The sequence below is a fragment of the Panthera onca genome, chromosome E1 (genome assembly GCF_046562875.1).
Source record: "Panthera onca isolate mPanOnc1 chromosome E1, mPanOnc1 haplotype 2, whole genome shotgun sequence".
Taxonomy (NCBI): Eukaryota; Metazoa; Chordata; class Mammalia; order Carnivora; family Felidae; genus Panthera; species Panthera onca.
In genome coordinates, this window is record NC_138352.1 from 31,281,940 (window position 1) to 31,295,191 (window position 13,252).

The 13,252-nt window shown below is 51.4% G+C and overlaps 1 protein-coding gene across 6 annotated transcripts in view; it reads right to left on the reverse strand.

Moving 5' to 3' along the window:
- RAP1GAP2 (RAP1 GTPase activating protein 2) overlaps positions 1 to 13,252 on the reverse strand; it is a 223,685-nt gene that overhangs the window by 170,381 nt on the left and 40,052 nt on the right. Inside the window, exon 1 of one of the 6 annotated variants that reach the window (XM_060646975.3) lies at positions 6,846 to 7,724. The exons of the other annotated variants lie outside the window; for them this stretch is intronic. Within the exon in view, the coding sequence (XP_060502958.1) occupies positions 6,846 to 6,862 (17 nt within the window). The 5' untranslated portion in view covers positions 6,863 to 7,724. Of the gene's footprint in view, positions 1 to 6,845; positions 7,725 to 13,252 lie in introns of those variants that run through there. 6 annotated transcript variants of the gene reach the window in all.

Here is a 13,252-nt window from a genome sequence, read left to right on the forward strand (position 1 = left end):
AAACCTCTCTTGAGGGCAGTATGTCTACCTCTGGAAGAGCTGCAACCCAACAGCCCTGCCTCCTGGTAACCCCCCCACACACACACCCAGCCTCACCCAAATGCACAGAGGGTCACACGAGGGGACAGTCATTACAGTACTGTCTGCAATATAAGAAAATGGAAATGACCCAAGAGCCCACCAACAGGACACAAAAGGGGGAAACAAAAGATGTGACATGTTTGTACCCAAAAAATGCCACATGGCAGTGAGGCATAAATGCAGAACTGTAGTGGTAACATCGAACGCCGTTCTAAGCACTTGGCGTACGTAAGCTTACGGAATCCGCAAAATAATCTACGAGGTTTTCGGTTTTACTATTATTCCCATTTTACAGACGACTAAACTAGGCACAGAGAAATTAAGGTACCTGCCTGGAGTCTCACAAGCTGGTAAGTGGCAGAGCCAAGACCTGTACCCCAGCAGCCCGAGGCCAGAACATGGCCAGGATACATTCACGTAAGCTTGAAAGGACATCATGCATGTGGATTCTTAATACACAGGAAAAAGTATATAATGTCTCTAGATGCCTATCCATGGATGTGACGGTGCTAAAAACACTGACTGAGAAAAAACACACCACATTCCTGGTAGTACTCGCCTCTATGGATGGGGGGGACAGGGCAATGGGGCCAAGAAGGGATGATTACAGGAATTTGACTTTATGATGTCATTTCTTTTCTTTAAAAAGAAAAAAAAAGCTCAAAAAGTTTAAAATAGAATTACCATATGATCCAACAATTCAGCTTCTGGGTATATACCCGAAAGAACTGAAAGCAGGGACTCAAACAGGTATTTGGAGACTCCTGTTCATGGCAGCGTATAGGCCAAAAGGTCCACGTGTTCATCCATAGATGAATGGATAAACAAAATGCGGCTAAACAAAATATACATACAATAGTCTTCAATCTTAAAGAGGAAGGAAATTCTGACACGCTACAACATGGATGAATCTTGAAGACGTTTCACTAGCAAAAGAAGCCATACACAAAAGGGCCAACGCTGTACAGATACACTCACCTGGGGCCACTTAGAGTGACCACATTCATAAAGTCAGAAAGTAGATTGCTGTGGTTGCCATGGGCTGGAGGGAGGGCGGGAGGAGTGGGGAGTTAGTGTTCGATGGGTGCAGAGTTTCAGTTTGGGATAATGAAAAAGTTCTAGAAATGGTGAATGGTGGGGGTTGTACATTATAAATATACTCAATGCCACTTAGTGCTATCCTTAAAAATGGTTACAATAATAAATCTCATATTATGTATATTTTACCACAGTTTTTTAAAGGTTTATTTGTTTATTTTGAGAGAGAGAACACAAGTGGGAGGAGGGGAAGAGAGAGAGAGAGAGAGGAGAGAGAAGAGAATCCCAAGCAGGCTCCATACTGTCAGCGCAGAGCCCGAGGCGGGGCTCAATCCACGAACCACCAGATCATGACCTGAGCCGAAATCAAGAGTCAGCCACTCAACAGACTGAGCCTTGCAGGCACCCCTATTTTACCACAACATCTAATAAGGCTTGGTGAAAATGCAACAAAATGTTAACAGCTGTCAGGTTCGGGTCATCAGTACTCTGAGGTGGCCATGTCATTATTGTAAAAAATCAAACAAGCACGGGGCGCCTGAATTGTCTCAGTCAGTTAAGCATCCGACTCTTGATTTCGGCTCAGGTCATGATCTCACGGTTCATGAGATCAAGCCCTGCATCAGGCTCTGCACTGAAAGCATGGAACCTGCTTGGGACTCTCTCTGTCTCTCTCTCTCTGCCCCTCCCTGGTGCATGCGCACGCGTTCTCTCTCTCTCTCAGAATGAAGAAATAAACTTAAAATCAAACCAACAAAACCAGAACCTCCGGACGGCAGAGGGTGTGGAAGGCAAGGCCCTTGCAGGCAGGACACCCCTCCCAGCTGGCTCAGGGCCTTCCATCTCTTCCCTCCCCCTCCTACTTTTACTGCATCATGGTTGCTATGGAAACAGGGCCCCTTGGGCTCCCAGAGCGCAGCCCAGGTGCTACTGACTCCAGGAATAATGTCAGAGTATGAATAAAACAAAAGCCCGACCATCCGGGCCTCGTACACACACACACACACACACACACACACACACACACACACACATCTGCGCTCCTGGTGGGTTTCCTACTGAAGGTGTGTCCATCCATGTGCCTACAGTGATACCACTTGCCCATACCTGTCAGCAGCAGGCCTGGGTCTGGGTGCACATGGGTCCAGTTTGCCCCTGTGGGTATGCCTGCACGCACGCGGGCATATCACACGGGCACCTGTGTCCACACAGCCCAGGACTATTATTACTAATATCGGAAATACTGTGGCAGGTAACATGTACCAACCGCTATGTACCGGGCAGGGTGTTCCAGGGTGCCTGGATCATCTCCTTGGAACCGCACAATAGGACCCACATTTGTGATCCCCAGATAAATGAGGCACAGAGAGGTTGTATGGCTTGCCCAAGGTCACCCAGAGCACATGAACCTAACCACTGAATCTAGATGACGGGGAGAAGAGCTTTCAATGTCACTGGTTCCCAAAGAGCCACAAACACAGCTGCACCAGAAGGAGCACCTCTGGCCCTGATGAGGCCCAGGTCTCCCAGGCCCCACTCAGGCCTAAGGAAGCAGATTCCCCAGGGTGAGTCTGCACAGCAGCCAGGGGTGGGCACCCCTGATCCAGCCTATGCTGAGCTGGCAGGAGGGTCTGGACAGGGCATGGCAGGGTGAGGTCCCTTCAAGTCCTCTTTCTGGGCCCAGAAATGCACCTGGAAAAGCCTGTAGCCCAGAGATCCTCAATTCCAGATGTGTCTACCGGCAGCAAGGCAACCAGGAAAGTGGCAATGGCTGCCGTTGCACGCGCGCGCGCACGCGCACACACACACACACACACACACACACACACACACACCCCTCAGGGCAGGGCTCCAGAAGTCAGTAATGTGGCTTTGCGGCCTGCCAGGCACGGATTTCCGCCCACTCCACCCTCGAAGAATGAGGAGGGCGTGGGACGGAAGATGACACTGTGGTACCCTGCTGGTTCACGGCCCAGCCCAAGGCAGGGAGGGGTCAACCACCTCACCTAAACAACAAACTGTGACGGAGCTGGGCTGGGCACCCCAGAGGCTCCCACAGCCTCAGATTTCAAGGGAGAGGGACGCGGGCAGAAACCACTGGACCACCGCAGAGCAGGAAGAAGTAAAGGCATTTCCTGCTAAGGGAACAACATAAGCAAGGAAGTAAAGGCATCAAGGCGAAAAAGTGCCAGAAAACAGCAAGTCACACCATCTGGCTTGGAGCTGAAGATCAAGAGGAGGCACGGTTGTAAGAAAAGGGGGGGAAAAACCCACCAAACCCTAGAAATGTGCTGAGACACAGAGAAGTTAAATAACTTGCCCAAGTTCATCCAGATGGTGGAGTCCGGATTTAAAACATAGGCTGCCTGACTCTGAAGCACAAAGAATAACCACTAAGACGGGGTTCACTGGTTGGCAGCCTTTTCCTCCGTGCACACCTTGCAATGCTGTGAAGTGAGCCCAGCTCGGCCTGGAGCAGTGGTCCTCTTTGGGGCGGGGAAGCTTCTACTCCCTCCCCTCTGAAAACTCAGCAATGCCCGGACACATTTTTGACTGTCACTCCTAGGGGGCAGGTTGCTAGTGTCTCATAAGCAAAGGCCAGAGACGCTGCTCAACATCTACAATGCACAGGACAGCCCCCGAAACAAAGATTTATCCAGCCCCAAATGTCAACAGAAACCTTAACCTAGAGTGACCCACCCACCTGGAGCCCATTTTAACATCCAACCTGACCTGAACCATTGACAATCAGCACACTGCTCATCCCTTGGGACTGGGGTTCCCAGAAACTATTGCACATTAGAATTACCTGGAAATCAGGGCACCTAGGTGGCTCAGTCGGTTGAGCGTCCGACTTTGGCTCAGGTCATGATCTCACAGTTCATGAGTTCCAGCCCCGCATCGGGCTCGGTGCTGACAGCTCAGAGCCCAGAGCCTGCTTCAGATTCTGTGTCTCCCTCTCTCTCTGCCCCTCCCCTGCTCACACTGTCTCTCTCTTTCTCTCTCTCAAAAATAAATAAACACTAAAAAAAAGAATGAAAAGAAAAAGAATCACCTGGAAATCTTCAAAAAAAAAAAAAAATACTGATGATGGGACCCACCCCAGACATTCCGACTTCCAACTCTGGAACTGGGTGTGACCTGGGCATGAGAATCTTTTAAAGCCTCCCAGGTGATAGCAAAGTGCAAAACATCTGGGAACCACTGCCTTGAGGGAGAGGAGGATCAAATTATCTGCTATGGACCAGAGACCGTTAGTGGATGCTAATGCCAGAAAGAGAGGACATTGGAAAGTCAACACAACCAAAAACCGCCCAGCCCCCCACCAGCTTGGGGCGGGGATGGTCCCACACCAGGCTCCCAGGAACTAGGCTATGTACAGTCAGCACTAACAAAGCCTGCCACGGGCACACAGAGGGCAGAGCTAGAGACGACTTTGGCATGATGGATTAGTCAGAGCTGGCAGAGGCCTGAGGAGGAGGTTAATTAGAGAGCCTTTGTCAACTGTCTGGACAGGAGATAATGGGCCTGAACCAGGAGGAGGGCGGGAGAGGGCCTCGTGACTCAGGGACTTCACAACCCGGTGACAGAGAAAGAACTGGATTGGAAGACAGAAAAGGTTAATTGAGAGTGAGTGTGGTCTGGGGACAGAGCAGGAAGTGATCAGTCAGCTGCTGAAGGCAGAGATAAGAGCACCTGGGAGGGGGTGACCTGGGACAGGGACTAGGGAGTCAGCCATGGGGAGACAGGGAGCTGGAACCCGAGAGGGATGACAGCCCCAGATCACAAGTGGCCCACTGGTGACCCTCTGCGCTGAACCTGGCCTACAGGGCAGGCCACAAATGGCTTGAGTTAGCTCTCAAGACTTTTCCTAAAATTCCAGATTTCCAGCTTCTCTTGGACAGTGGAAGATCTGGTGAGACAGGCAAGCATCCCCACAGAGGCTGATATGTGCCCCCAGACCCCTTCCTGTGGTTGTCTTCGGCCCTGCCAGATCCCTGCAGCCATCAGGCCTATCTTCAGAAAGAAGAGACAAGACAACGTGCTAAGCCAGAAAGTGGTGATGATGGAGGGGCTGCTAGGGGGAGGAGGAAAGGAGCCAGGTGCTGCACAGAGCCAGACAGCTCTGTCCTGGTCCCGCACCCCCCACCTCAAGCTAGGAACATCCCCACTTGGGACCTCACATACTGATCTGTAAACAAGGAGGCTGATGCCCATGACCTCTAGTTGCCCACCCTCATGTCCACTGGGCTCCTGCAGGCTGCCCAGGTCAACCCTTCTGACCAGGCTTTGAGATGAAGCCTAGAAAACCTGATTCTTTACAACACAGATTACCCCAGGCAGTGAGAAATCCCACCTAGAGCTGAAGGGGCCAGGGATGACCAGCTGGGGTGCGGGGGGGAAAGAACACTGGGAACGGGGAGGGATGAGAAACCAAGCAATGGCAGCTACAGAGATTCCAGATGAAAAGAATGGTCATCTTTGAACAATCAGAACTGTATTGTAATAGAATAGGCATCCTTACAAAGTATGAGCTCCCTGTTGCTGGAGGTAACCAAGCTCAGGTTCAGTGACTAGTTTCAGGGGCACAATGAATTTATGTAGTGGCTCATTTGACTTTTTTATTTCAAGTTCTGAGATTCAAGGGCTCCAGAGATCTGGAGATCTCCCTTAAAGGCTCCCACCCCTCCCAATGCTCCCAGGGCAAGCTGTTGGGGATCAGGCTCTGGACTCTGCCTTCCAGAAAAGAAGGGCCTAGATGGTCTGGAAAAAGCACAGAACGTCCACTTCCTTGCTCCCCTTGCCCTTCAGCAACCCCACAACCACACAGCCAGACCTAGCAACCCCTGCTGCACAGCCCCCATCCCAGCAGAGCCTCACCAGGGCCCCCTCAGAGGGAGAGGGAACAGCTAGCTCCTGGGAGAGGGCCCTCTACATCCTCTCCCCACACTCCCATCCCCACTCCCTGCTCCCAGCCCCACAGGGGACAGCAGAAGGAAGGAAATAGAAGCAAGCACCCCCGACATTCCCAGGCACCCTGTCCAGCAGGAGCCTCTCTGAGGGCAGCGGGGGTCCTGACACACCCCAGGGTCCACAGTGTATGGACAGGAAGCACGTGGGAAGGACAATGTGGGGAGTCAGAGCCTCTCTTCAAAGCCCATAAGAGCAATTCTTCCCCAGCCCTGGCCAAATCCAGCCCCTGGTGAGCCAAGCAAAGCCCTATGGCCTCCTCCCCATGGGATTCTGAGTCTTCTCATCGAGTCAGGCCAGCAGGCCTCTAAGTCTGGGGAGACCTGTGAAGAAGCTCAAGTACATGGCCAGGGACCTGAGGACTGAAGGACCCTTTCAGGGAGCTGAATGGGGTGAGGAGGCTCCCCCAAGAAGAGCTGGGCCCAGGATGGTGGGCCCCAGGCTGCCCATCTGCATTCCACTCTCCCGTTTCCCTGCCCTGGTCCCCCACAGTAACACACTTAGCCCTGTCCCATGGGATCAATAAGGACCACTCAGCTCCCCAGCCACTTGGCAAACACCCCCACAGGGCCCCAGGAATGAGCAGAACCCCTCCTGCCCATAGTCTCATACCCATCTCAGAAGGGCCCGATGCCCAGTGCCCACTGGCCAGAGCTTCCAGCTAGCTCCCTGCTTGCCCATCAGGAGACACCCACCGGACCTGGTCAAGACCCAGGAAGCTGCTTGTCCACCAAGAATCCAGAACAGGGACTCACCAGGGCTTCCTAGGCATGGCGGGGACCAGCCGGGATGAGGGCCAGGAACACACAAATCCCTGGAGTTTGCAGACCTTGCTGCCTGGCAAATGGCACCTCCAGGTGCATCCTCAGTGTCTGGCAATGAAATCAGGCCACAGCCCAATTGCCAGCTGAACACCCGCCCGCCTTGCTTCTCCCTGTAGCCACTCACGCCCTGAGACTCCAGATCCCAAAAGAGACATGTTCGTGGTTACCATAGGAACTCGCTAAAGCCAAAAAAGGCACCACACAGTCACCCACATGGGCCCTCAAAGCTCATGTCCACCTGCACAGGCAAGCACACACACACTCCTACACACACCCACACACGCCTACACTGTGCTCAGGCTCAGGGCCCACAGGGTGTCTGGAAGTGGGTGCCCTGCATGCGTGGTCCAGCCAGCTGCTGATTACAAGGGCAGTGGCGCCAGCCGGTGCTGACCTGGAGCTCGCCTGCCAAAGGCACCCTAGGAGCTGAGCAGGGTTGGGGATCACGGCCCAGGTCACTGCCAGGCCTGCCTGCAAGGTCAGGGAGAGGGCACTTCCTGGCCTGTTTCCTGGCCACAGACCATCTCTTGCAACCCTTCACATGTTGCTCCTCTCCTCTGTCCCCTCTATGGTCAGGGGGGAGGGTAGGTATGAGGGTCAGGATCTAAACCGGCCACGTGGAGAGGGGAGAGGGGGGAGGGGAGAGCAGGGATCATGTATTCAGAGCCTTACTCCCCCATCTCCATAAATGGGACCAACATCCACCCAAGGGCTCACCCAGAAACTTGAAAGTCTTCACCTTGGCCCCTCCCTTGCTCTCACCTCCCACATCAAAACCAATCCAGGCTGGGAAGACCACCTCTTTGATAACTCTCCAATCTGTCCACTCTCCCCAACCCCACTGCCCCCGCCCCAGCCTCCAACCTCTCCAGTGAGTCAGCAGAGGACAGCCAGAGGACCCTCTGACTCAGATCTGGGTCCTACTCCCCTTAAAACCCTGCAGTGCCTCCGGTTACCCAGAGAAGCCAGCTCAGCTCTCCACACGTCCCATACTGCCAGAGGCTGCCCAGCCTGCCCCCATACTCCCACCCCAGTATTCCATCTGGTGGTAGTAACCGCCCCCAGAGCCCTCCCACCCGCTGCGTTTCTCACCTCACTGTCTGTGCACTGTTGCTGCCTCTCTCTTCTGTGGACTGACCTTACTCACCCTCGGATACGGCTCAGGCATCACCAAGTCTGCAGGAAACCCCTTCCATCTTCTCAGAGGACATCTCTGCCAGCCCTCCTCACACTCCCCTGCAGTTGTCTGACTATACATCTGCTTGCCTCCAGGGCTGTAAGCTTTCATGAGCAGAGACCATGTCTTTTTCATCTCTGTTTTCCCACCAACCCCAGGGCCTGGCACCGGGCTTGGAATGGAGGTGCCCAGTAATTATGAGCTGAATTGATGCAGCATTCTAACCCCCAGAACAGCAAGCTCCCCTGCCCTTAACAACCCAGCATACTCTCAGCACATTCCCTGGGTGTGTAAGAGGAAGTGACTAAGGGGGCAGCCCCAGAAGGTTCTAGAACATCTTAGTGGTACCTGAAGGATTCTTGTAATCCACTGTAAGCAAAGTCCTGGTAGAAAATGGGGAAATTAACTGGTGATCATGGCCTTCGGCCAATGCATGAAAAACGCCACGAAATTGGAATCAAGGGTGGACTGTGGAGCCATAGGCTTTCTGGAAGGAAGGCTGGAAAGCTGGAGGCAGAGACTTGATGCACTGACACCTGGGCCCTGACTCTGCTCCTCCCCAACATGAGCATGTGGCCTTGCCAACACTACCACAAGAACCAGGAGAAGCAGATGTCTGTAAAGGTAACCATCTAGATTTTGTGTGTAATTCTCACTGAATGGAGATCGAAGCCCTGAGTTTACAGCCCCCATCCTGCATGAGCCATGGCTCCAGCAGCTGCCATCAAGGATCCTAGGGGACAAGAGAAGATACGCTGCGTCTGCTCCTGCCTGTGTGGTCACCCTGCTTCTAATAAAATGTTGAATTCTTAGCTGGTGAAATCTGAACCTAGAGTAGGGATGGCCGTGTGGTATCTTCTGGCCAAACCACAGGACAGCTGAAATGCTTCTCTTGGCCAGGCTGCTGGGAAGATGCTCCTCCAGGCCCTCTCCCCCCTCCTCTCTTGAGGAAGAAACAAGAGGACACAGTCACCTCCAGGCTTCATCACATGCTTTCTCTCTATTCAGAGAAGCCATTTCTAGTGACCAAGAACTGGGACCATCAGTTAGAAAGGAGGATTTGGGGGGCACCTGGGTGGTTCAGTCAGTTAAGCATCAGTCATGATTTCACAGTTTGTGGGGTCGAGCCCCCCGTTGGGCTCTGTGCTGACAGCTCAGAGCCTGGAGCCTGCTTTGGATCCTGTGTCTCCCTCTCTCTCTGCCCCTTCCCTGCTCCCTCTCCCCCCCCACCCCCCCCTCAAAAATAAATAAACATAAAAAATTGTGTAAAAAAAGAAAGTTGGACTCTGTTTCCTACAAGGCAATGGGTTCTAGATTTCCCCACCATCAGGAGTGTGCTTGCTACTGTGCCCCCAGCAGTGGAGACAGGCTGCACTGAATCATCCCTATGCTCACCCAGTCCCATTATGGCCAGTTGCTGTGTATGACAGTCATCTCAGATGGCTGGAGCATGGCTTACCAGCCTGTGCAGCAGAAACACACACACACACACACACACACGTACCCACACATGTGTGCGTGCCCATCTCTTTCTTTAGCAAAGAAACAGGGGTCTGTGAGGGGGGGCAGAGGCAGCAAAAAGGAATGGAGGAAGGTTATCTGAGGCTCCTAGCTCAGGCCCTCACCTCCCAGATGCTGCTTCAAGGACCTCCATGAGCAAATCCTAGATTTGCTAGCCTGGGCTCGCCTCTGGGGGAATCTAGTCTATGGCTCAACTACTGCAGTTGACGAAGGGTCAGCCCCCAGAAGGTTCTAGAACATCCTGGTGGTACTGAAGGATTCTTATAACCTTATCCTAAGCTGGCCTCGGCCCCATCTGCTGATTCTGCCTCTTTCTCTCCTTCCCTCCACCTGCACATGATAGGCTAACCATAATGACCCATAACTGAATCATTCACCAAATCTAGATTGAGAACCTGCTATGTGCCAAACACGATGTTAGATTCTAGGGTGCCAGAGACAAAGTGTGCAGAGCCCCTGTTTTCAAAGACATCCGTTCATGCATGTATGCATTCACTTTTTCAACAGCGAGTACCTCCCATCATCGAGGTCCTCAGAGAAATACAAAAGGACAAAGGTCATGAAGGTAAACTCCTAGAATGTCAAAGCTACAAGAGAGCAGGTTAGACAGTAGTCCAACCATCCCATCTTACAGATGGGGAAGCTGAGTCTTGGAGAAGTTAACCATTTGCCCATCTGTTAGCCTGGGGCTATACCTGGCCCTCCCAACTCCTCCCGTGTGCACGGCCACCACCTCCCTCTCCGCTGTTCCCGTGTGGCTCCGTGCCCCCTGCACCTTGCCAGTGAGGGTCCTCATCATTCAGGCACCAGAGATGCCACTCGACCTGGGCCTGCAGCAAGGGCATGTGGTGTGAAGGCAGAGGTGCATATTCTGTGCCACCCAGATTAGGTGCACGGCCCCCGAGCAGAGCGGGGCTAAAAAGAGTGAGAAAGCAGAGTGGCCAAGGGAGGTGCTGAGAACTACTCAGCTCCAGCCTGGACGAAACCAGCCACGAAGTACAGACCGGGATTCAAACCCCAGCCCCATGATTTCTTCACCGATGACCTTAACCAAGTGTCCTGCCTCCATCTTCTCAGCTGTACCACGCCGAGAGCGACGGCAGCTGCTTCAGGAGGCGGTTGTGAAACCTCAGGGAAACTGTGCCATTTCAACTTAGCGCACCGTAAGTGCTCAGCAGTGGCGAGGCCAGAACCCCCACCTTCAGAGCTGGGTGGCTCAGGGACACCTCCAGGAGATACGCGGCTGACTGTCTTTGTGTCGAGAGCACTAGGTCCCCAGAGAAAGAGCTAAAGCAACTGGGAGCACAGGCCACAGCGCAGGGGTGTCTGCTGCTCAGCAAAGTCAACGGGCTACACTGGTAGAGAGAAAGAGGTCTCGCCCAGTGGAGGCAGAAGGAGGGTGGCACCCTGGTGCCTAGGAGAGCTGTAGCCCATGTAGTTAGCTTCCTAAGGGAAATACCAACGGGGCGCCCAGGTGGCTCAGTCGGTTAAGCGTCTGACTCTTGATTTCGGGTCAGGTCATGGTCTCACTTTTGAGTTCGAGCCCCACATCAGGCTCTGTGCTGACAGTGCAGATTCTGCCTGGGATTCTCTCTCTCTCCCTCTCTCAATGCCCCTACCCTGCTTGCTCTCGCTCTCAAAATAAATCAATAAACTTTAAAAATGTTAATCTAATGGACATATCAGCGAGCAGAGCCATATCCTGGGCATCTAGGCAGATCTCCACATTAGGGACTATCAATGGAGGGGAGGAAGACAAATGAAAAAACAAGTACTGAACTCCCTTTTAGTCCCCAGGGTAGCGGGGGTGGCTAGCTTAAAGCTCGTATGGTGTCTGTCCAGCCCACAAGCCACCTTTCTTCATGGGAACTAACCCCTCCCACATAGAGAGGTGACCACAGCAGCCATATTTTATCATAAAACTTCATGTCTCCAGCTAAACTGATTGGACCAGGAGTACACAACTGACCCAAGCTGGGCCAGTAAGATTCTCTCTCTTTTTCAACAGTTTTATTGAGATGTAATTTACACATCATACAATTCATCATTTTAAAGTACACGATTCAATGGCTTTAGTATATTCGCAAGGTTGTGCCACCATCACCACTATCTGGTCCTCGGACATTTACATCACCCCACAAAGACACCTGCATCCTTTAGCACTCACTCCCCCTAACAACCTCCCCAGCCCTAGGCAACCACGAATCTATTTTCTGTCTCTATGGATTTGCTTACTCTAGACTCCTCATATAAATGGAATCACACAATATGTGGTTGTGACTTTCACTTAGCATAATGTTTCCAAAGTTCATCTATGTTGTAACATGTGTCAGTACTTGGTTTCTTTTGATGGCCAAATGGTATGCCATTGTATTGATGTGTCACGTTTTGTTTACCCATCCATCTGATAAACATTTGGGTTGTCTCCACTTTGGGCTATTATTAATCATGCCGCTATGAACATTCGTGTTACAAGTTTCTACACGGACAACATATATTTTCATTTCTCTTGGGTATGTACTTAAAAGAGGAATTGCTGGGGCGCCTGGGTGGCTCAGTCGGTTGAGCGTCCGACTTGGGCTCAGGTCATGATCTCACAGTCCGTGAGTTCGAGCCCCACGTCGGGCTCTGCGCTGACAGCTCAGAGCCTGGAACCTGCTTCAGATTCTGTGTCTCCCTCTCTCTCTGACCCTCCCTCATTCATGCTCTGTCTCTCTCTGTCTCAAAAATAAACATTAAAAAAAGAAAGAAAGAAAAAAAAGAGAGGAATTGCTGGTCATATGGTAACTCTGTGTTTAACCTTTTGAGAAACTGCCAGATTGTTTTCCAAAGCAGCTGCACCATTTTACATTCCCAGCAGCCAGCGGTGAACAAGGGTTCCAGTTTCTCCCCATCCACACCAATACTTGCCATTATCTTCTTTCTGATTATAGTCATTCTAATGGGTGTGAGGTAGTATCTCACTGTGGCTTTCATGTATATTTCCCTGATGGCTAATGATGCTGAACATCTTTTCACGTGCTTATTGTCCATTTATGTATCTTCTTTGGAGAAATGTCTATTCAGATCCTTTGCACATTTTTTAATTGTGTTGTCTTTGTATTGTTGAGAGCTCTTTATGTATTTTAGATAAAAGTCCCTTATCAGATATGATTTGCAAATATTTTCTCCCACTCTGTGGATTGACATTTCACTTTCTTGATGGTGTCCTTTGTAACACAAAAGTTTTTGATTTGGATGAAGTTCAATTTATCAATTTGTTGTTGTTGCTTATGCTTTTGGTGTCATATCTAAGAAACCACTGCCTTATTCGAAGTCACAAAGATTTATTCCTATGTTTTCTTCTAAGAGTTTTATAGGTTTAGCTCTTACATTTAGGTCTTTGATCCATTTGAAGTTAATTTTTACATATGGTGTGAGAGAGGGGTTCCATTTCATTCTTTTGGATGTAGATATAGCTGTACCAGCACCATTTGTTGAAAGACTATTTTTCTCCATTGAATTGTCTTGGCACACTTGTTGAAAAATCAACTAAGGAGCGCCTGGGTGGCTCGATCGGTTAAGCGTCCGACTTCGGCTCAGGTCATGATCTCACGGTCCGTGAGTTCAAGCCCCGCGTCGGGCTCTGTGCTGACAGCTC